The sequence below is a fragment of the Mus pahari genome, chromosome 2, assembly GCF_900095145.1.
Source record: "Mus pahari chromosome 2, PAHARI_EIJ_v1.1, whole genome shotgun sequence".
Taxonomy (NCBI): Eukaryota; Metazoa; Chordata; class Mammalia; order Rodentia; family Muridae; genus Mus; species Mus pahari.
In genome coordinates, this window is record NC_034591.1 from 149,455,844 (window position 1) to 149,478,766 (window position 22,923).

The 22,923-nt window shown below is 39.6% G+C and overlaps 1 protein-coding gene across 1 annotated transcript in view; it reads right to left on the reverse strand.

Moving 5' to 3' along the window:
* The window catches only part of Lrp6 (LDL receptor related protein 6), a 122,882-nt gene that overhangs the window by 43,012 nt on the left and 56,947 nt on the right, over positions 1-22,923 (reverse strand). The window contains exons 5-7 of the mRNA XM_021188702.2: positions 22,212-22,343; positions 19,005-19,401; positions 17,926-18,097 (exon numbers count right to left, since the gene is read on the reverse strand). Of these exons, the coding sequence (XP_021044361.1) occupies positions 17,926-18,097; positions 19,005-19,401; positions 22,212-22,343 (701 nt within the window). The remainder of the gene's footprint in view (positions 1-17,925; positions 18,098-19,004; positions 19,402-22,211; positions 22,344-22,923) is intronic.

Below are 22,923 nucleotides of genomic sequence, written 5' to 3' on the forward strand. Positions count from 1 at the left end.
GTCAGTACTCATCCCTTGAATGAGTATAAAATGGAAACTCCTACCATCTATTGCATCAAAATCCAAGTCTCAAAAGTGCTGCTATGACAATGTGTCATAAAATACAAAATGATTTAGTGACAATTATTCCAAACATTCACCTTATGTTCATATGTGACCTCCTTTTCTGTAATTTATTATCCTTCCTTTAAAATTTTTCTAGTAAGCTTAGATTTAATATGAAACTCTTTTATTGAATGACTCAAAATTAAACGTTATCATTAACTTCAGTTTGCAAGTGCTTCTCAGATTACAAAGTATATAACACTGAATCTAGAGCTGCAATACCCTCTGTGCACATACACGTCAAGATCAAGGCTATACCCATTCTTCCCAGTTACACAAGAGCAGTGTTAGTGAACCCAGTCTTGCATTGTACCAACCTATACTAACCTTGTTTTGAAAGCTGGAGAAAGCTTCCTCCTAATGCTTAATTCCATGAGTGTTGCTACAGTTTTAAATGGCCTGCGTGCTAGGCAGGTCAGTCTTCAGAGAACTTGTACTAAACATGTGAACATATAACAACATCTACCTCTACAAACCTTAAGAGGCATCGGATAGGATCATACATGCAAATATTAACTTTTTAATCCAATAAGAAATATTCCAGGTAAGGGGCTGAGAATATAGCTCACTTGGTGGATTATCTGTGTAGCATACAGGAAACCCCGTTCAATCCTCAGTACCTCAAAAAAACAAAAGTGCAAAAAAACAAAAAGAGGCACATTGCTGCATAATATGCCTGTAAGAGTAACACTTGGGAGTGAAGACAGGAAGATGAGAACTTGAGACTACTTAAGGACTTGGAAGCCAGCCCAGGAGTCCTGAGACTGGAAAGGTAGGGTGGCAGGGTATCTCCCCAATAAGTCAGCACTGTGACTGTCCAGATGGGCAACCACGGGTTATCTTTTCCACCACCTGTAAAGGCTGACATATACTTGCTGAACTTCCACCAAAGAAAGCTCACACTCATAAACTGACCATTCAGAACTGTTCCGTGCCCCTGCACTATCACTCACAAGTGTCAGTAATATTGGATATATAGCTAATGAAAGACTATATTTATTTTTTCTCTATCACATACGAGATTATTAGGCAACTATATATAATAGTAAACAATGTTTTCTAAAGATCAAAAACTAAACACTATTCCATTTCCTTCATGAAACACTTACTGAAGTTAACATCTAATTTGAAAAAAAAAAAACCCCAACTTTTTGAATATTCACATTTTCTTTCAATAGGTCGTTTTTAAGATAAAATTTACGTGTAAGTAATATACTTATTTTTATTTTTTGATATGTATGTATGTATATATGTACGTATGTATGTATGTACGTACGTATGTATGTATGTATGTATGTATGTATGTGTGTGTGTGTGTATGAACACGTGCATGCAGGTACCCATGGAGACCAGAAGAGGATGGAGAATCCTCTAGAACTGGAGTTATTGGTAACTATAGGCTGCCTGATGTGAGCAAACCAAACCCAGATTCTCTACAAGAGCGACAAGTACTTTTAACTGATGAGCCTCCTTCCTATCTTAAATAAAATATAAAACAGTGTATATCAGTAGAAAGGTAAGCAGTGAAGGGGAGCCAGCTATTTCCTTGTGTCTAACTTGAATGTGTACTCTAGCAGGAGTTTAACTCCTACAGTCACTATTCAAACACCAAATACTTCAGAAAATGGTAAGTGGCTTTTAAACTGGGGACATGAAGAGATGACTTCTATCACAAATAAGGCAAAGCAAGAGAAATGATCCTGTTTGAATGCTTGGCTTGTAAAAACAAGGTATACTCTTTTAACCTTAAGGCTTCAAGTGTTTACTTTAGAACTCTTGGTTTCTCCTACTACAAAATGTGTGCTGTTCATAAAAATGGATTAGATAAATGATGGATGGATTGATGAATGGATGGATAACTGTGCCTACTTTAAGAGCTGGAGGGTGTAAAGGCATAAAGAAATCACAGTAGGAAGAATATAACAACTGGGAGTAAAGGAAAAAATTAAAATCCCTATGGCTGCTCTCATCATGTCTATAAACCTTGCTCTCCTCTCTCTAGCTCTTAGAAGCACAGTCTGTAATACACAAAGTGCTTGTGTTCGCACTTTACATTTTATTTATTTTAGTGTCCTTTTTCTGAGACAGGATCTCACAATATAGCCCACACTGGCCACAAACTCAAGATTCTCCTGTTTTAAGGCCCTGGTAATGGGATGGCAGGAGTGTGGCATCGTTCCCAGCTAACATGCACTTTCAGAATATCAGTGACCATAATCCTCTCATGGGATCATGAGGATTGCTAGAGATGCCTGTGCAGAGCTCTCAGAGCAGCCCCCTAACAACAGCCAGAGAGCTCACTCCTACAGTGCTGACCTGGACCACAGACGCTGTTCTTCCTCACATTTTACACCTACACAAAGACCATGGCAAGTCAATGGGTCAGGAGAATGGAACCATTTTCCCTTTCTAAAGCCAGAGATAGAGAGACAACTTTTGGCCCTGTTTACTTACTTCTCACAATCTGGGGAGAAGAATTTTTCCTTTAATAGATATCCAAATTGAAAAAGTATCTTAGGCAGGGAAAGCTTACCTAACACTTGTACTATGTCCTCATCTTCTTAAGATTTATTTTTATTATTTTTAATTATGTGTAGGTGTTTGTATCTGCATGTAGGTATGTGTACATTAACACAGGTACTCTGGGGGGACAAAGGTATCAGATCTCCTGGAGGTGGTGCTACACTGACTGTGAGCTTGCTGGTGTGGGTGCTGAGAATGAAATTGGATCCTTTAGAAGAGGATCAAATGTACATAACTGCTAGCTGCCTGTCCAGCCCCATTATATCCCTATCTAAAGTCAAGGAGATCATCTGACCCAGCCCATCCACACTGGAGCGGAATCCAGGCCTCTGCTCTATCAGACATTTCAAGAATGTCCTCCCAACACTTCCCAGCAGCTTCCCTTGGACTTTAACGCGGCATCCTGGGAAAAGTGTATACAAATGGAATGATTCCCCATAGCCACTGCTGATCTGTAGTTCTTATTTTGTTGCCATATTATTTGCATATGATCTGTGACAACTACCTCTTCTCTCATCACTAATTCCTTTAACTTGCTCGCAATAGATTCCAAACTGTAACTCAGATGAAGAAACTAGAAATGGCCTCCAACTTCCTTCTTGCTTCCCTCAGCTCCCATGCTCTTTCTACATCTTTTTGATGTTCATTTTTCATAAAACCTACTGAAACTCCACCAAATTTAGTAAAATCTCATTTTATTTTTTTTTATTGTGAGGTTGCTTTTCAATTTCTGTTTATTTTACTGGTTCCTGAGAAGGGGGGAGAAAGATGGGGAAAGAGAGGGGGAGAGGGAGAAGGAGAAGGAAGACCGGCTGCATTTTTTCAAGATTAATAGATTTCAAAGATCCTACTGAGTCAACCTAATTTCTGCTGCTAACCTGATGTAGAAAGTGACTTAGGAAGACATCTCTGATGGCAATCTGAGACTATCAAACTTTCTTATAAGATTATGGTATACTAAAACAATTCTGGTTTGACTAGTTTTATTGCTATCTTAAATCAATTATCTCACATTATATTATATTTAATAAATTACACAATTTGCTGATTACATTCAAAGTTATCCGTCTTATTAAAATGAATGTGTAAAAGTACAAATGAGATGACTAATACTGAATACTGTAAAATAAAGTTTATATCTCTACTTCAAAAATACTAAAGGATCTACCAATTTCTTTCTCTGAGCTCTTATCACCCTACATCATTTTGCTTGTTCATTTGGATGAATGAGCAAGAAGATGACCGTGGGCTGAGGAGATGGCTCCCTTGCTACATAAGCAACAAGGACCTGACTCTCTCCCCAGAGACCACACAGGAGGCTCAGGATGGTGGCACAGGCTCACAATCCCAACACTGGGAAGATGGCAGGAAGATGCCTAGGGGTTTCTGGCCAGCTAGCCTAGCCTACTCAGTGAGCTCCTAAGGGTGCCTCTCTCCAAAAAACCATGGTGAACAACATCTGAGAAGGACTCCTGAGGTTGACTTCTGACCTCCACATGGACCCACATACACCAGCAAGTCCCCAAACACACAAAGTAAACTAAAAGTTTTAACACAAACTTGAATGATCAGGAGCTGGAAAGATGGCTGTGGTTAAGAGCACTGGCTGCTCTTCTAGTGGACCTAGGGTCTGTCCCTGGCACCAGTATGGCAGCCCACAACCCTCTGTAGCTCCAAGTCCAGGGAATCTGACGCCTTCTTGTGGTCTTGCAGGCACCAGACATGCATAATATGAAATACATACTTACATGTAGACAAAAATACCCATACTCATAAAATAAAAATCTTACATGTTTTTTAATGGAAGACTAGGTATCAATCTAGATAATAGGCTAAGAATAAAACTAAAAATCATAAATAAAATTAACGTAAGCTACAATTCAAAATGTATTTAGCTCTTATAATTCTGCATATTCTATTCCTCAAGTCCTCTGATTTTTTTTTTTTTAATCTCAAGTGATCAGCAAATAATAGTGACAAAACAAACTGGGTTCAGATTCTCTATCGCACACTGGACAGCAAGTGAATCACTACTAACCCTGTTATTCAAAAGCTAATTAGAACAGTGTTAAATCTGTCACAGCAACAAACTTACAGTGGGTGCTTAGTTTTCCTACTCATAAAAATTATTTTACTGAAATGTTTTAATACCCAAGCATAAATGGATAAATTTAATTATTGAAATGCAATGCTATAAAATAATAATAAGTACCGAAGTATGAAAGATACGTGGAAATAATGAAATGAAATAACCACAGTGATAAAGGATAAAATTAATACAGGCCTATGATGTGCTGACAGCCTCATTCCTGTTTCCTAACTTCAGGCGTATCTGGTTTTGTTACTTACACATAGATAACTAAATTAGTGAACAAAAGGAGCACTTTGCCCATACTTGCATCAAAAGATTTAAATTTACCTCAATTTAATTATTTCTCATTTAATCTATATTTCATTGATTGTTCAGTGCTGACTATCTACAATCTACACTAAAGGACCACATTAATTGGGGCTGGCTTATAGATTCAGAGGTTTTCCATTATCAACAAGGTAGGAGCATGGCAGCTTCCAGGGAGGCATGGCGCAGGATGAGCTAAAAATTCTGCATCTTGAACTGACTGCAGCCAGGAGAAAAACTGATTTTTCCACACTGGGTAGAGCTTCAAAGCCCATCCCTACATTGACACACTTCCTCCAACACAACCATGCCTTCTAACAGTACACTCCCTATGGGCCAAGCATATTCAAACCACCACACCATCTTTCCCTAAATCAAAGATTAATAAATGGAGCTAATTCACCAAATCACTACCAAAGACATGACTGCTAAGGTAAATGAGAGCAAGGCTAAGGCAGAGAGGTGGGCTGCACATGCAGTCAAACCACAGTATATGCCCTTGTGGACCAGAGAGAACAGGGAAACTGCTCAGCAAACAGCAGCTGAAATTCATCTTGAAGCAGTAAAACTCCGACATGGAAATAAGGGATTTCTAGAAGAAAAGAATTAATGTATGTTAAAGTCACATGGTGAAGGATGCACTCGGTGTGTCTTCTGAGAGATTCTAACAAAGATGCTTTGACTGGAGCAGAAAGAATCCACACAAGACATAACAAGTCATGTTTACTTCAATTTAGTTGATGTAATTAAGATGTGCTAAATACTTTAACATAATTGTATTCACATTTTTCCTCTTAATTCCTTAGTCTTCCTGTTCTCATCTGTTATAATTTTGACAACAGAATTGGTTCTAAAACAATGTTCTCCAAGGAAAATAGAATACAATTCACAAACATGAGCCAAGTGAGTGGCAATTTCAGCTTCTCTAGTTTTTATCTGGTATTCCGAGACAAGCTCTCGCTGTGTACCCCACTTAGTCCTGGCCACACACATCAACCCTTCCTACTTCAAAGGGCTGGGATTTTAAATATAGACCACCATGCCCATCTTTTCCAAATTCTCTGGTAGCCACATAGTAAAAAGTAAAATGGAGCACAGACAACATTATATACTTAATCTAACATAGCCAAATCTTTTCTCAATAAATAAATATTAAGTTTATTAATTAGGTTTTAAGAATTTGTTTTTATTCTAGGACTCTTACTCTGGATTTTATACAGGTCAACTCAGACACCCATACATCTGGCTAGTGGCTGCATGCTGGACTGTGTGGATTCAAGTTTCAATGAGGTCAGTATACAGCATACAATGAATTTATTCTTCTGTATTTAAATTTATAACCCTACCCATCCTGTGCCTGTTATCTTCAGTCTCGGGTAGAAGGTACAACAAAAACTACACTTTAAAATCTTCCCTCTTACATTTCCTTTACAAGCTCACATTTCAAAACAGTACCTTCTGTGTTTGAGAGTAACTAAAAGGCCTAACTACTCTGCTTCTTCCAATCTCAAAGCAGCAGTAATATTAATAAGAGAACTCTTCGCTTGAGCTGTGCAGCGTTCTAGATGAGCCAGCATAGACAGCTGGGTGGTTCACGGTTATCTTTATTCTGCTTTCTCTATGCCTGAAGTTTTCCTTGAGAAAAATGGAGGGAGAGAGATAAGGAACAGGTCTAAAGACACCTAAATAACAATAATGATAATTGCTTGTGAGGAATAAATGCTCTTATCGCTTTTGTTCTTTAATATGATGCAGAGAGCAATTAAAAGGAGTCTCTGAAAAAATTTAAAGATCAACAGCTTAAGTGAAGTCTGAACATAAAAATTAAAATCTATAGAATGCTGTTTCCATCTGTGTCAGGTGCAATGACTCCTGGAACCAGTTTCCTTCTGCAGAGGTGACATTGCTACTAGGAAGCATGCTCTCAGATCAGCCATGCTGCCTTCAGGAGAGGCAGCATGGAAGATGAAGAAGCTGCTCGCTCTCCAGGAAAATCGCTATCCAGTTCTCATTGCCAACCAACAGTTTTAGAGAGATTATTAGGTTTATACATACGATTTTAAGCCCTTTATATTCAAAGTAAAGCAAATGATTGTAAAAAAGCTCATTTGTATCTAAATCCAGAACAAATGAAAAAAGTTCAGGTGACTCCAAAAGATAACCTTTATGCTTTAAAAACTAAGCCAGCATTAATTATATCTGGCAACTCCTAAGAGTGTTTCACTTCATTACCTCAGACTAGCTTAATTAGCTAAACTGAAATTAGACTTCTGTCATTTCTAAAATCTAACTCCACATCTGAACTAAAGTGTGCAGGGGCCCAGCACCCACCACCATACTGTGGTGTAGTGCTCACATTCTGAGGCATTCCCACATTCTGTTAGCCACACTGAGATATAGGCTGTAACAGGCAATAGATTTCAGCTAACACATAGAACACAATGTGCACAAAGACTAAGTAATGGCAAAATTCCCATAGACATCACATCCAGTTTTTCAGCAGCTTCATCAGCTAATTAAATGTCAAGACAGACTTAGCCATGAAATCTTGGACTACTGCCAGCCAACTACCCAAACTGCTTCTATGGAACTTCACATGACTAGACATGTTGACGGAACACATGACAGAAAAACAGCTAGAGTGGTGAAGCCTCAGAGTTCCATAGTGTACACGTAAATTATACTCTAAATCAGCAATTCTCAGCCTGGGGGTCATGAACCCTTGGAAGCAGCATATCAAATATCCTGCATATTAGATATTTACATCATGATTTATAACTAGCAAAATTACAGTTATGAAGTAGCAATGAAATAAATTTATGGTTGGGGTCACAACATAAGGACAGTTGAGAAACACTGCTGGCTGGAAATGAATCATTCTGTTTTAAATATTCCAGTCACTATCCAAAAGAAAGCAGGTCATTCAAAGCTTGTGCATGAAGAATTTAGAGAAGTGTATTTTATCTTTGATACAAAAATCTAACTGCAGCAGACTGTCATAGTCAAAAATGTAACAAGCTGAAAGAGAGGGTGGGAAAGGGAACATTTCACTTAGAAGGCTGAGGCAGGAGGATTACTAGAGTCTACGAGTTCAAGACCAGTCCAGAAAATATAGCAAAACAACAAGGAATGCTCTGACACAGAAGGCAGAATTAAGGGATATCACGGACCTGCTTACAGTGCCACCCTCAAAGCTCTCAAACCTAGGCCCTGACACCTACCTCTAAGCATATTTACGTGTTTTTAGCATTAAAAAGAAAATAGCAATGTGTTAATTATACTATGTAATTTTATATAATTACTGAAAATAATCAGGCTTAGAATTAGACATTTCCAGTTACTAGGCTCCTTTTTCAGATAGAGCCTTAGCTCTTAAGTTACTATTTCAATAGAATTTTTTTTTAACCTGAATTATTCATGTAAAGCATATAAATTAAGAACTGTTTCCCATATGTTTCTCTGTATTCAAGGCCAGCCTGGTCTACAGAGTGAATTCCAGGGCTACACAGAGAAACCCTGTCTTGAAAACTAAAAATGGGAGCGAGTGAGAGCGAACTGATTTCCAGATAAAGGCACCATTACGATGAACACTATTAAGTCAATTATATTCAACGATTTATCAAATGCTTTGAGAGTTCCACTGTCTTGAAGTCACAAATAAATCAAGAAACACTGTTAACTTACCTCTCATTTTTTTTAAACACAGCTAAAACAAATTCTATTTGCAGAGTATAAAAATGCATTAATTATAATACTTTAATATTAAAAAGCAGATTGATTGCCCCAAGACAAGTAAGCACAACTCAGACCCAGATACAGATTTTAAATACACTCCAAAAAGAACTAAAGCTCCTTAGAAAAATAGCAGATCCCAGGATGGAGGCGAGGGAACTGTGAGATAAGGCTAGGAGAGGTAAATGATTGGGGCTCCTGGAAAGCTTAAAATGGTGTGACCCAGACATCCCACTTCTAAGTACATACCCAAAAGAAATGAAGGCCAGACCTCAGACAGACATTTATGCTCCATTGTGGTAGACTGTTCAAACCAGGAGGAAGAAGCAAACATGATGTACATCAACAGATAGATGGGGCTAAACTAATTTGGCTCACACATACGCAACACAGCCTTAAATAATAAATAAAAATGGAAGTGATCAGATAGTAAGAAAACGTGCCTGATACTCTACTGTCTTAGTAAAGGGCAGCAGAATGCTGGCGGCGGCCTGTGCCTGCTGGAGAAGGGAAATGGGCGGGGGTGCTGTCCAATGGCTATCATTGTGGATGACGAAAACCACCCCAGAGATCTGCTGTATTTCCGTTGAAAATGTTAACATAATGTTTGTTGCCTGTGGTTTTTTGTTTTGTTTTTTAAATATTTATTTGTTTATTTGTTTGTTTTATATGAGTACATTGTCACTTTCTTCAAACACCCCAGAAGAGGGCATCAGAGTCTGTTACAGATGGTTGTGAGCCACCATGTGGTTGCTGGGAACTGAACTCGGGACCTCTGAAAGAGCAGTTAGTGCTCTTAGCCACTGAGCCATCATCTCTCCAGCCCACTGTGTTTTTACAACTTAAAAAAAAACGAGGCATGTAAAAAGGGAACAAAAGTCAACTAGGAACAGCTTATAAAACAGTGAACTATCTTAAGAATAAACACCAGCGTCCATGATTCTGTGCAAGTGAGCAGCTGGCTAAAGCTGTAGGAGAGCCACATGACTCCCCACAACACAGAAGAAATGATAAAACTGGCACTAGAGCTAACCTGAGTGTAGATAATGCTTCATGGCCATCTAACATGAACCCAGTGAAAGCGATAGTTCTTGAAAACTTTAAGTCTGAATGTATTCAGAATGGACAATTTAAAACTGAGGCAGCACAAGACAGAACAAAAAGCACTGACTGCACTTTGAGTGAGAGACTTGTGTTCTATTCTTTTCCCTGGGGTGGGGGTGGGGACCACCAATATTCCTGAACTTTCAGAAAGAGAACACTAGAACAGAAGGAACAAAGATCTCTGGTGTAAGGATGTTCTTTGAGAAACAAATAATGGCTAATGTTATGAGACCCGAAAACAGCTTTCTTTTGTTCAAAAGCAGTAAAACTCTAAAAGCCCAGGAAGCTATCTATCTACTCAGCACCTGTAAGCTACTGAAGTCTGTAAGGCATCCATGGTGGTTTGAACAGATGCCCCCCATAAGCCTAGAGCACTTGGTCCCCAGTTGGAAGCTGTGGGGACTAGGAAGTGTGGCCTTACTAAAGGAAGTATGTCACTGGGGGTGGACTCTGAGGTTTCAAAATACTTGTGCCAGTTCAAACTTACCTTTCTGCTTCCTGTTTGTGGACTGAGATATGAGCACTCACTCAGCTGTTCCAGTGCCATGCCCGCTTGCTGCCTGCCCAGGACAGTGATACACTCATACTTCTACAGCTCTAAGGCCCAAGAAACCCTTCTGTAAGTTGCCTTGGCCACGGTGTTTTATCAGTGCAATAGAAAAGTAACTGAGATAGCATAGGATTTTTCTCAAAGAATAACACTGTAGCTAGAATACAGAAGTGGTATTAAAGATCAAAGTCAAGTTATCAGGGTTCATCCAAAAATTAGTTTAACAAATAATTACAGGGTTGCATTATTTTCTTGTGGTGGTGATATGTTCTGGGGACCGCTGCCAGGGCCTCACACATGCTAAGCAAGTACTTTAGCCCTGAGCTACATCCTCAGCCCTTTAAGCTTGCATTATTACATTCTTTGCAGGTCTAAATTTTTATATTACAGATCACATTTAAAGTTGAATAGTTAGGGAGGAGGGCAAGCTGAAGAATCTTTTTACATCAGAGAAAACCTCCAAAATGAACAGAGATGAAATCTTTAAATAGCTGCTGATACCTGATGACATAAGAAGTCAAAACTCCTACATCTGTTAACTACTCCATCTTTGGCAAACTCCTTCTCAGGATGTTCCCAAGTAGTGATCTTTTGCCATTATTTACCCACGTACCCTTTCCAACCCTTTTAAAGACAATAAAAATATCAATGACTTTTTAAATCTACAGTAGGTTCCCACATCTAAAAAAATTTTCACAACAATCTTCCGCCCCTAAAATAGTATTTTAGATGGACTCAATTATTTAAAAGAATTAATTTATTTGGTAAACATCAACCAACAGCTTTAAGCATTTACTAAACCTATCACTTGCGCCAGTAACCGACCAGACTGTCTTCTGGAGCTCTGACACTGTCCTCTGGACATGAAGATGTGGCCATTGCAATCAGGGCTGCTGTGGTTACCACAGGCAATCCTCATCAACATTCTCTTACAGAAAGGGGGGAGGGGTATGTTAGCTAGGATTTTACTGCTGTGAATGGACACCATGACCAAGGCAACTCTTGTAACAACATTTAATTGGGGCTGGCTTACAGGTTCAGAGGTTTAGTCCTTCATCATCAAGGTGGGAACAGGGCAGCATCCAGGCAGGCATGATGCAGACAGAGCTGAGAGTTCTACATCTTCATCTGAAGGCTGCTAGTGAAAGATTGAATTCCAGGCAGCTAGGAGTAGGGTCTTAGAGCCCACACCCACAACAACACACCTAATCCAACATGGTCACACATACTCCAAAAGGCCACACCTCCAAATAATGAGACTCCCTGGGCCTAGCATATACAAACCATCACAGAGGGTGAAGGGGATGCTCACCAAGCAATTAATGAAGGACTCATGAGTCAATACGGCACTCAAGGAAGAGGGGAAGATGAGGCCCCACCCTCCCCAAGAATATATAAGAAGTTAGTAATCACTGAGAGGGAGACTCTTCTTTGATGGTGTTGCCTATAAATTATCCATTCTCCCATACGTAACCCCTTAGCCAAACTAAGCTCACAGGCTCACCAAGCTAGACTTGAAGAAATCATGTCCTCAGTCTATCACTGGACATCTAGTCATTCCTCTCCATGAGAAGTCACAGACAGCTTAGCAGAAAGGGCCTGTCAGAAAAACTGAGTTACTAAAGAGCTACAGTTCCAAACAAGTTTCTTTACATTAATAGTGAATAGCTCTGAAGCAAATTTAAAAAAAAAAAATCCATCTGCAATCTAAATTCCTTTTAGTAATTCTTCCAAGGAAGGTAAATTATCCTTTCTTAACCTAAGAGACAGTTAAGAGAATAAACACCAGAAATTGTTACAGCAAAAAAGAACCTTAAACATTGTTTAAGTGGTCTTATTGACCAAAATATAAACACTAAAGATTATGTAAATTATCTAAGGTCACTCGCTTAAATATAAAATATAAAATAAAAAATGAAAGTAAGGGTTCTGTATTGTAAAATGGTTCCATACTTCCCTACTTAACATGACATAAGCTTGAAGATAAAGATTCCATTCCTGACAAGAAGGGAAGATAGTAAAACCTTGTCCCCTGAGCTCAAAGCTCAAAGGAATAATCCTGGGTGGTAAGGGTGCCCCGGCTCAGGGCCCTGTATGTACTAGGTAAGTAATATTGGACATAGCCTGAGCTATGCCTACAGCCCAGGAATAAAGTACTTTAAGAAGACTAGGACTGAAACTAAAAGCATCACTGTCCATATTAAGTGACTTTATATTAAACACAGGTTGTAAAACCAAAACAACAGCATAATTTTTTAAAATGGCTCAAGAACAAGTGAGTTCAGAACTACACTACTAAAATGCTAAGTACCAGCATGCATTAGACTGTTCTGAAATTTTATAGATGAAACTATCCAGAGACCTAATCAAAATGAATCATGTTGCCTGGTGAGGCAGTCAGGAAAGCCCGACAGCACCTATCATCGGCTCCCTTTGTTCATACTTGAGTGCCAGACTGAGAGTCTAATGAGACAGCAACACACACGTGCTCCCGGGCTGCTCTGGCTCCTGTAGGTTATAACACATTAACTGTCTCTACGACTGTATTATGTCAACAAACTTTCAATAGGGGCTCACATGCTTACTATGAACCCCTATGTGCCCCTGAAAGACATAAAGTAACAAGAATAAGGCAAAATCATGCTTAAGAATTCAATGACAGGGTTTTATCAATCTTTTGTCTGTGATGAGATGTCAGGAAGACACGGAGGAAAATATAAATCTACAAACATACACACAGTGTGGTAAAGAAATACAAAGATTCAGAAAATTAAATACACTATCTTGAAGATTTCTCAAACTGAAAGCATAATCAACTTTAGGAAAACTAGACAATGGATGTTATAAACTGGAGAAGATTCAAAAGAAAGTACTCATTGACATTTGACATATAAAATCAATAGCTTTATCTTAACAAAAGATAATTACAGTGCTATAACTTCTTAATCTTAGAAACCAGCACCAAGGAAAAGCAGCATAGACAGGTCTATGGTCTTCTGACAGACTTGCACATTAAATAGGCTAAAAATATAAGACAAAGAAATTCCTTTAAAAAGAAATCTGAATACTTGGGAAAGAAATCTCCTTATTAGGATATTGATAAAGCAGAGGAAGCTGTCAGGAGAGGAAAATGCAGCCCAGCAATTGCAGATTCAGAATATGAAACAGAACATTCAGCAACTGCCAAGTTTTCAACATAACACAGACAATAATATCTCTTTATTCAAAAATGCTTGGTACTGAAAGGTTTTAATAATCTGTCTCTCTTCCTCAGGGGGGGAAACAGTGCCAGGTATAATCAGATCTGGACTACATAACCTACATTTACTGTATTATTAAAGTAAAGGAACTTAAGAGATTTCAAACAAATTTACACATGTCCAAGACAAGAATAGCAGTAAATACCAAGTGTAGCTACACTGGATAGGGTGATGCAGTCTTGTAACCTCCCAACACTTGGGAGAGCAAGGCAGGAAGGTGACCATGAGGACAGACTGGGCAATGTTAGATACCCATTCTCAAAGACTAAAACCAAAACAACACAACACAAACAAAAAAGACCAAGATAACAGTATTTTCTTAATTTTGTATCACAGCAAAGAATGTTTTAAAGTATCAATGACTTGTTTTTGCTATTAGTAAGCAGTATTGCAGGTACAAGATGCAAACCATGTTTGGGGCTGACCAAGAAGATGTGAATGTTGTCAAAACAACAATGGTTTTCCAATAATTATAAGGTCATATAAAAGAGAAATAAAGGTTTTTGACATTTTCCTTTCCAGAAAAATGAAAACTTCTTTCTACTACTCCAAGCAGCTGTAAACACTCCAGTTGCGACTGGACGGTCTGCCCAGCTGTGACGGGAGCATTCCCACACTCTGTAGAGGCAGCAGGACGAGCAGGAGCTTGCTCCTTTAACCACCACCCACTGCTGCCGAGCTGCGGAAGCAGACTCTCCTCACCTACGCGTCTTTATATGGAAGGAGCATGGCGCCACTGGTTTTTTTAAGTGACATCATTAATATCATCCTGTGCCCTGCCTCTATTTGTAGGGACATTTGTAAGTGTCAAAAAAATCTACCTGTCCACAGCTCTGTAAAAACAAGAATCCGAAGTGAAAGCTGGGGCCCTCTGTTCTTCCCCCTTGTTTCCCTGAACCCTTACTCAACTCAACACCACCAGCGTCTGTCACTTTGACAAAAAGGAGGAGAACAGACCCCAGGCACCTATCCACTGGAGGGGCAGAGGCCAGTGTGGAGAAGCGTCCCAGCTCCTCTCTGTCCTCCACGCTAAACACAAAACACTGTTGTACCACAGAATAATTTCACAGGTAACTATCTTTCTCTTCTCAAGAGTACTGTAAATATTTTATCCAAAATAAACTCTAAGTCTTCAGAAGCAAACAGGGTTCCCACAGCCTGGTACTCCCTTACAGTCCCAGGAATAAACAGCTCCCACTCCTAAACATAACACAGCTGGGAAGCTCTCTTAGAAGACAGGGTTGGAAGGGATATTACCATCCTTACTAGGTCAGAGGAATCAACCAGGAGTCTAACAATACAACTTTAAAATTACACACCTTTCACAAAGTGTAAACTTTGATATTAACTGTCTACTCACTCTCAAGTACACAAGAATGGACACACAGGAACATGTGCTTTCATAACCACCACTAGTCTCAGGGTAGAAAAGGAAGGCTTTTCCTCCTCAGGTTATGTAAGATGAATCTAGATGAAGTGCTGTGCTCTTAACACAACTCAGTCTGCCATCCATGAGCAACTTTACACATTAGTATAAAAGGGAATTAATAAGCAAGATATAGTCCTTGCAAGGCACAGACACACTTTAGTCCCAACCCTCTGAGGCTAAAGCAGGAGAATCACTACAGCCCAGGACAACAGAGTCTGGGCAACAGAGCCTGGGCAACACAATCAAGATTGGGAGGTTGCTTACATTCAGGAACCTAGCATAACTGTCTCCTGAGAGGCTTCATCGAGCAGCGCATGGAGGCAGATGCAGAGTGTACTGCATCCTTACCTACACATCTGTGTATGGAAGAAGTGTGGTGCCACTGCTAAAAATGTGACATCATTAATACCAACCATCCTGTGCTCTGACTCTATTTGTAGAAGATGATTTTAAGTGTCAAGGCAGAGCTCAGGGAGTCTTGTCAAAGACTCAGGGATACAAGTGAGAAAGCCAGAGGGGTCAAGGACACTACAAGAAGACCTCAACTAACTTGAGCCCATGGGGACTCACAGAGCCTAGGCCACCAACCAGGGAGCACATAGGAGCTGGACCTAGACCCACTGGAGCAGAGGCTAAGTCTCTCTTCCCTGCCCTTTCCCCTTCCCCCTACCTGGACTGCCTGGTTGGGCTCAATGGGACAGGATCTGCTTAATCCTGCTAGGATGAGATGTCCCAGGTGGGGTTGTACCCAAGGGGAGAGTGCCCAAAGGCAATTTGGGGGAGAAGGGGATTTTTAAGGGTAGCCCTGGGAAGGAAGGGGGTAGGACTGTGATCAGGATATAAAGTGAATAAAAAATTATTGGAAGAAAAAAATAGGAGTAACTATTGTGTTCTAGATATGTCTGAGGGGTTACACAACTAACAGCTGTGTGCTAGAACCCAAAACCTTGTACATGTTAAGCAAAGGGCAGATAATACCACAGGGAAGAAGTAGAGAAGGGGAGGGGGACAAACAGTACCACTGTATATACAGTAAGTTTTATTAAACCAATTATTATGTACTCATTGCATGAATAAATTCTCATTTCTCTAACTGAATCCCCCTCAACTACCATGACTTTGACTAAATTTATGTGTCTAAAATAATACACCTGGAAATGGGGAGGAGAATGCACTCTGTAAGAAGCAAGAAGCAATGCCTGTCTTTTCAAGCCAATTAATTGGTCACAGTAAACAAACAACAAAACCAAATAATGAATTTTTTAAACATCTCTAGATGATAATAAATTAAGCATTTTCCCTCTTGTGTAAAATCTCACCAGCTGTTCTTCCAGAGGTCCTGAGTTCAATTCTCAGCAAGCATAGGATGGCTCACAACCATCTGTAATGATTCTGATACCCTATTCTGGCGTGTAAGTATATATGTAGATAGAGCACTCATATACATAAAAAAATAAATAAATGAATCTTTTTTAAAAAGGAAAAAGAATCTCAAAACTAGACCCTTCTCCTAGGAATACATTAAGCTTTTAACTGTTTCCCATACGCTCGTGTAGAGTCCACACCTGACCCACAGCACACGCTGTGAAGGGCCAGGGCTGATGAGTGATGCATACTTAAGCAAACAAAGGCAGCAGCCTCTCTGAAACATCAATCTATCACCTCTGCCACGTTAGCATTCCCTTCCAGCTGCCAAAGATCCAAATCCTAACATGGACTGGGATGGGGGATGGTGCACTGAAACTGTAATAACACGGAGGAATGTTACACAGTTAGGCCATACAGAGCTTTGCTAATAGAAACCAGCTGTTAGGGGGATGCAATTTCCAATATTTGGGACTGGTGAAGTATTTTGGGTTCCTTCAATTCTAAGTTTCCACTCTGGAAGGAAGGCCCTTTAATTCATTATTCCCCAACTGTCCTTGGCTTGTCTCAGAATTACCTTTCTAAAATAACTGCCCCATAGTTCCAACTGTGCATCCATCCATAAGATAGGGGCAGAGGCTGTCTACAGAGTCCTTTTCTTCAAAGTCATTCCTTATATGAAAAGCCATGCATCCCTAAAAGGACAGCCTAATCTATATTTAGCATCAAGGATGTGTTATTTACAAAACATTGTGATAAAATATTTACCACTCGTTATTTTCGCTATAATTCTATTTCCCACAAACTTAATTCTGTCCGTTGGTAAAATTTTTTCCCAGGATTTGGCTATTCCTTCCATGTAGTCCACACATCAATCTAAAACTTGTTTTTAATGTGGTATGGTGGGCACATACCTACAATCCCAGAACTTGGGAAACTAACACAGAAGAATCATGGGTCTAAACTAGCTTAGTCTATACAGTGAAACCATGTCTACATAAACAAAATGTTTGTAACCAACTGAATACTTACTATATCCCGCCACCAAATCCAATACCCAAAACAACAAAAAGTTGCACACATGCATGCATGCACCCACGTACACTTTGTTTTCCTGACTTAAGACTGCCAGGATTGCTTGTGTGGATCTTATATAATTTTGGTTTGCAAAAAACAAGCTGTAGAAAATTCAGGCAGGAACTTCACTTAAAACAAAGCCCATCATTTACAAAAGACCAAAAAAAACAGAATCCACATTTCCTGTACCTACATAACTCGGAAACCCCAGGATTAGGTGCAAGACAACCTACTGTCCTGAGCTCTATGAACACGGAGGGAGATCTCTGGAAATGATGTCCTGGAATTCCAGACAACTGCTCAGAGGCTATGTAAACCAAAGTACTACTGGCCCAGAAACCATTATAAAATTGGTTTTAAATATTTTTAAAAAGAAACAAACCTCAATTTTGTCTGTTTTGGCGTCTCCCCAGTATATTGTGCCTTCATCATAATCCAGGGCTAAGCCATTTGGCCAACCAAGGGAAGTGTTGACAAGAACTACTCGGTCAGATCCGTCCAGAGCAGCTCGCTCTATTTTTGGGATTTCTCCCCAGTCTGTCCAATACATGTACCTATAAAGACAGAAAAAAGAAAAAAGAAAAAAATTAAAAAAAAAAAAAAAACCTCAGCTGAAAGCAGAGAACAAAAGTGAAGCCCACTGCACACATTACATTACCATCAGTCAATGCCATGGGAGGAGGGAAGAAAAATAATAGGACTTAAGCTTCGGTAGAGAACGTTTCTAATGTGTATCACAGCAGTATACAAGTACACTCTCAGATCAAAACTGCTCTCTGGGGTTGATGAAAATGTCTCCCAATGGACTCTCATTAGACTTCATTACTACACATTTTTTTTCTACTATATTTCTGTTTCTTGCCATGTCACGCCACTCTTGCTTGATGGCTTGTCAACTCTGGTAGAAAAAGTTACCTAGTATAAATAGTCAGGTGACAAACTGAATCCCCAAATAACTAATATTCCCCGTGGTGCTAAGTGATAGCTAAGGCTCCTGAATGGAAGTGGCTCCAAGGCACTGGTGTAAACTGAGGCATACCATCTGTCAATGCATCAGCCCTCAAATAAGCTCACAGAAATGTGAGTCACTCAAAAAAACTATACAGTAAGATAATTCTCACAGGAACAACTGAATAGGATAAAATCAAATCTGCTGGGGAAAGCGCACAGAGTTTTGAAAATAATTTCTTTCCACATTTTTCACAACCAAGATACAATCTGAACAAAACCTACAAGCCACACCCAGATCAGCAAGTCTAGCTTAATTCAGAAATAAGTTACTCAAGATAGTCAGAAGCTTGTCTTCCAGTAGCAATCCTTTGAGACCATATTCTAATTGCTACACTCTAAAGTTGATGCAAACTGTTTACCGAAAAACAATCAACCCCAAGAGTTTTTGTCACCTGAGCTGTGCCTCTAGTTACCTGTAGAAAACAGATTACTAATATCAGCACTTCTTACCCAACCATGGGATCTAACACGATAGCCCGGGGCTCCTCTAAGTCCTCTGAAATCAAGATCTTCCTCATGGTCCCATTGAGCCTTGTCACTTCTATGCGATCCGTGCCAGTGTCTGTCCAGTACAGGTTCCTTGCAACCCAGTCAACAGCAATACCATCAGGATGAGCAATCTGGGCCGTGACCACAAACTGACTGCCAGATCCATCTATGAAAGAGCGACGGATGGCCTTCACTTCGTCATCAGTCCAGTATATGTAGCCTTCTACAGGATCGTAGTCTATGGCAATGGCATGCCGGATATCTTCTAACTGCAGGACAATGTCAGTAAAATCAGGTGTATCCAAAGAAATTCGCCTCAAGTCTGTCCGTCGGGCTAACAGCAATAGTTCAGTGGCACCTAAAACAACAAAGAAAAATCAACCAAACATTTGAAAGCCATGGGCAAAACTTAGTCACTCTCTATAAAAGAATGCAGATGTCTTCAGGAATAAAAATTAACTGAATTTAAAAGAATACCAACTCTCTTTAGAGTAGAACTAGAAAGCGCTATGTGAAGCAGAAGAGTCAGGCAAGGCCATAATCGTTAACCTCTCCAAATCAGGCTTGACCCCCACTTGTCGTTCACTAACAGCTCCTGAATAATAAGGGCATGTAGAGATGATCACTAGACATTTTATACCTAGTCACTACGTATTAATGGAGAAAAAATATTGCAAAATACAGATCCTTCATTCAAGACACTTACTTTAAAGGATAAGATGGGAAAACAGCAGAGTGCTTGCCTTATAAACATGAAGACCCAAGTCTGATCCCCTGGACCCACATACAAAAGGCCAGTCCTGGTGGCAATACACTGGCTGTCCTAGCCGAGACATAGGGACAGGCAGATGATCCCTGGGACCATGGCCACCCAGCCTAGCCCAGATGGCAAATTCTATGCTACAGTTCTGCCAGAAAGAAAGAAAGAAAGAAAGAAAGAAAGAAAGAAAGAAAGAAAGAAAGAAAGAAAGAAAGAAAGAAAGAAAGAAAGAAATCACAGAGGTGAATGGCACCTGGGAAGCAACACATGGAGGCTCTCCGGCCTCCGTGTACACCCATACATATGAACATGTGTGTGCAAAAACATGTTCATACATGTATACACATACACACATGCACACATACACAATGATAAAAAAATCTAGAACAAGAAATGTTTAAAACTGAATTTTGAAATAAAAGAATGTTACAGTATATAAATTCTCTCTCTGTGGCACTGTCTTAAAGACATATAGATCTATGCCTGACAGACCCGAGGACAGGAGAGGCTGTGGAGATGGGAAGGGCTGCACTGGAGAAGGAGTCTAAGAAGCACATCAGTGGGTAAGAGCACTTGAGCCAATAAGATCTGGTTCAAGTAGGGATACAAACTGAGACAAACAGAGCCACTCTAAGCCTAGAGTCTGCTAAATGTGTAAAGGTTGCTGCAAAAACTAAAGATAAACAGATATAACATTCACAAAGGTACTGAGTGTAAAAGTATTAAATAAGCATCAACTAATTTATCATTAAAAATAAAGACTGAGTTATAAATATTTCTGAAATATTTTATCATGAATTAGGATCCAATGAAAACAATTAAAAATTAGGATATTAAGCTCAATCTTTTTGTTATTTTTAATGTTCAAGTAAAACACCAGCAAAATAATCACCTAAGAGGCTAATTAAAAAAAACAATATGTAAACTGTTAAAGGAATAAGCAACGTAAAAGAAAAAAAAAATCTCAGCTAAAATATGTGTCTAAAAGGTGCTGGCATATAAACCTAAATATGAATTTGGAGTTAGTATAACTGCAAACGCAGAACAAGGAGTGACAAGCTTCAGTATGAGCTGTTGGCCTGAGTGCTGATTATACACAAATCCTAAACTGCAGGAAACACAACCCAATTGTGACCGCAAGCAGGGCAGGAATAATTCTGCGCAGCCCACTGCCCCTGCTGACAGCCAAAAGGAGTCAGTTCAGCTTCGCAAGCAATCACAGAACTACTGATTTGAGCACAGTGATCAAAACAATAAAGGAAACTGAAGGCTACTAGATGCCAAATATGCATCTGAAACCCAAGGCCTGCTAACCGGACACGTGTACCACTGTGAGGAACAAGACAAACCTCCATTTCTGAAATAAATCCTCGTTTTCAAAGTCAAGGTACATTTCTAAACAGAAAAGCAATGTTACAAATACCCTTCTGTTTAAATTGAAACCAAATCAGTGTTTACCATGGAAACCATCTGACAAGAGTCAGCCAGCTTCACCTTTGACTACAAGGATAATCTATCAATGCCAACTCCTAGTAAACATCCACTAAGTTGTCTCAATTCCATCTCACTGACTCGTTGTCCTCCTTGCCAGGAACTCTCTCTCAAGCTCGGGAATGAAGGCTTCTGCTTCTCAGAGGTAGATGAAGAAGCCAGTGCACATCTAACAATTCTCCTACCAGGTTTTGCTAGCTGCTACAAAATGGTGACCCACAGGGGAAAGAACAAATAACACCCTCATTAAGAGAAAGGAGAGCTGGTGTTCTCCAAACTACAAGCCCTGCACTGCCCTGAACCAGTGCCTTCTCCAACATGCCTCTGTCTATACGGAATTAAGAGTGAGGAGAAGAGGCGAAGTGGACAGTTAAGCTAAAAACATAAAAGTTACTTTAATAGTACAGTAAGGAATTTTTTTTCTTAATGTACTCATTGTTAAAGAGCAGTCAAAAATATCTTTTAATCACTTAATAAAAATCCCATGTATCTCACTTTATTCTTCTGGACTACAGTTTAATGACTGACTGTCCTTCAGCTTATCTCCAAGGGCTACATGCCTGCATGAGACATAGTGCTCTCTTCTCACAAGACTTAACTGAGATTTCAGTGGCTGTGAAAATTGCCAAAGAGGAGAAACGGTATTTAAATATTTAATTAGTACTGAATAAGTATTTAATATGAATTAGTATTTAATAATTAAGTATTTAGATAGTACTTAAGAAACAGCATGTTTGATGTTAAATGAAATAACATAAAATAAAAATAAAAGATGTCACAAAACATAAGTCATCCCTGCTATTAGCCACCTGAGTGACCAGCCTCCCAGCATACTGCTAACTCTAGAGCTTACACAATAACATAAACTTGTCCCTAGAGAATACCAGGCAGCCCCGCGTAAATAGCCACCACCTTACCATCTTTGCAGGTCTTTCCATTCTCCAGAAGCTTGACCCCAGTTGGGCAAGCACACTGATAAAAAGGCTTGACTGGAGACATCAAACACAAATGGGAACAACCACCATTATCAATTCCACATGGATTTGTAGCTGTCAAATATAAATCACACTGATTAATACCAATGATTAGGGATGACCTCACTCACTCTAGATACACAAAGGTTAACAACCATAACATGAGCAACTGTGATAAACCAAAATTACTACCAAATTTCATCCAGGTGTCTGACTGCCAGCCCTCTGTAAGGAAAGGAATCAATTAGTGAGCTCGCTCAGCATTTTCCTACCCAAAGAGGAGTAACTAAGAAGGGAAGCAGAAGGCCCGTGTCCCAGTGGGGTTTATAAACTCCACCAGCCAAATAATACCAGTAAGCCAAATAATAAACTAGGAAAATGGGAAGAAAATAAGAAATATAAATATTACATTGCACATTATCTACTACAATCAAGGAGGAAATTAATCTTGGCAAGTAAAATTGCATGGGGCCTAGCGGGAATGACAGAGGGACATTCTGAACATTTTGGGTGTGATTAAAAAAGCCTTCAGAGGACCCTGATATAGCAGCCTCTTGGAAGGCTATGCCAGTGCCTGGCAAACACAGAAGTGGATGCTCACAGTCAGCTGTTGGATGGAACACAGGGCCCCCAATGGAGGAGCTAGAGAAAGTAC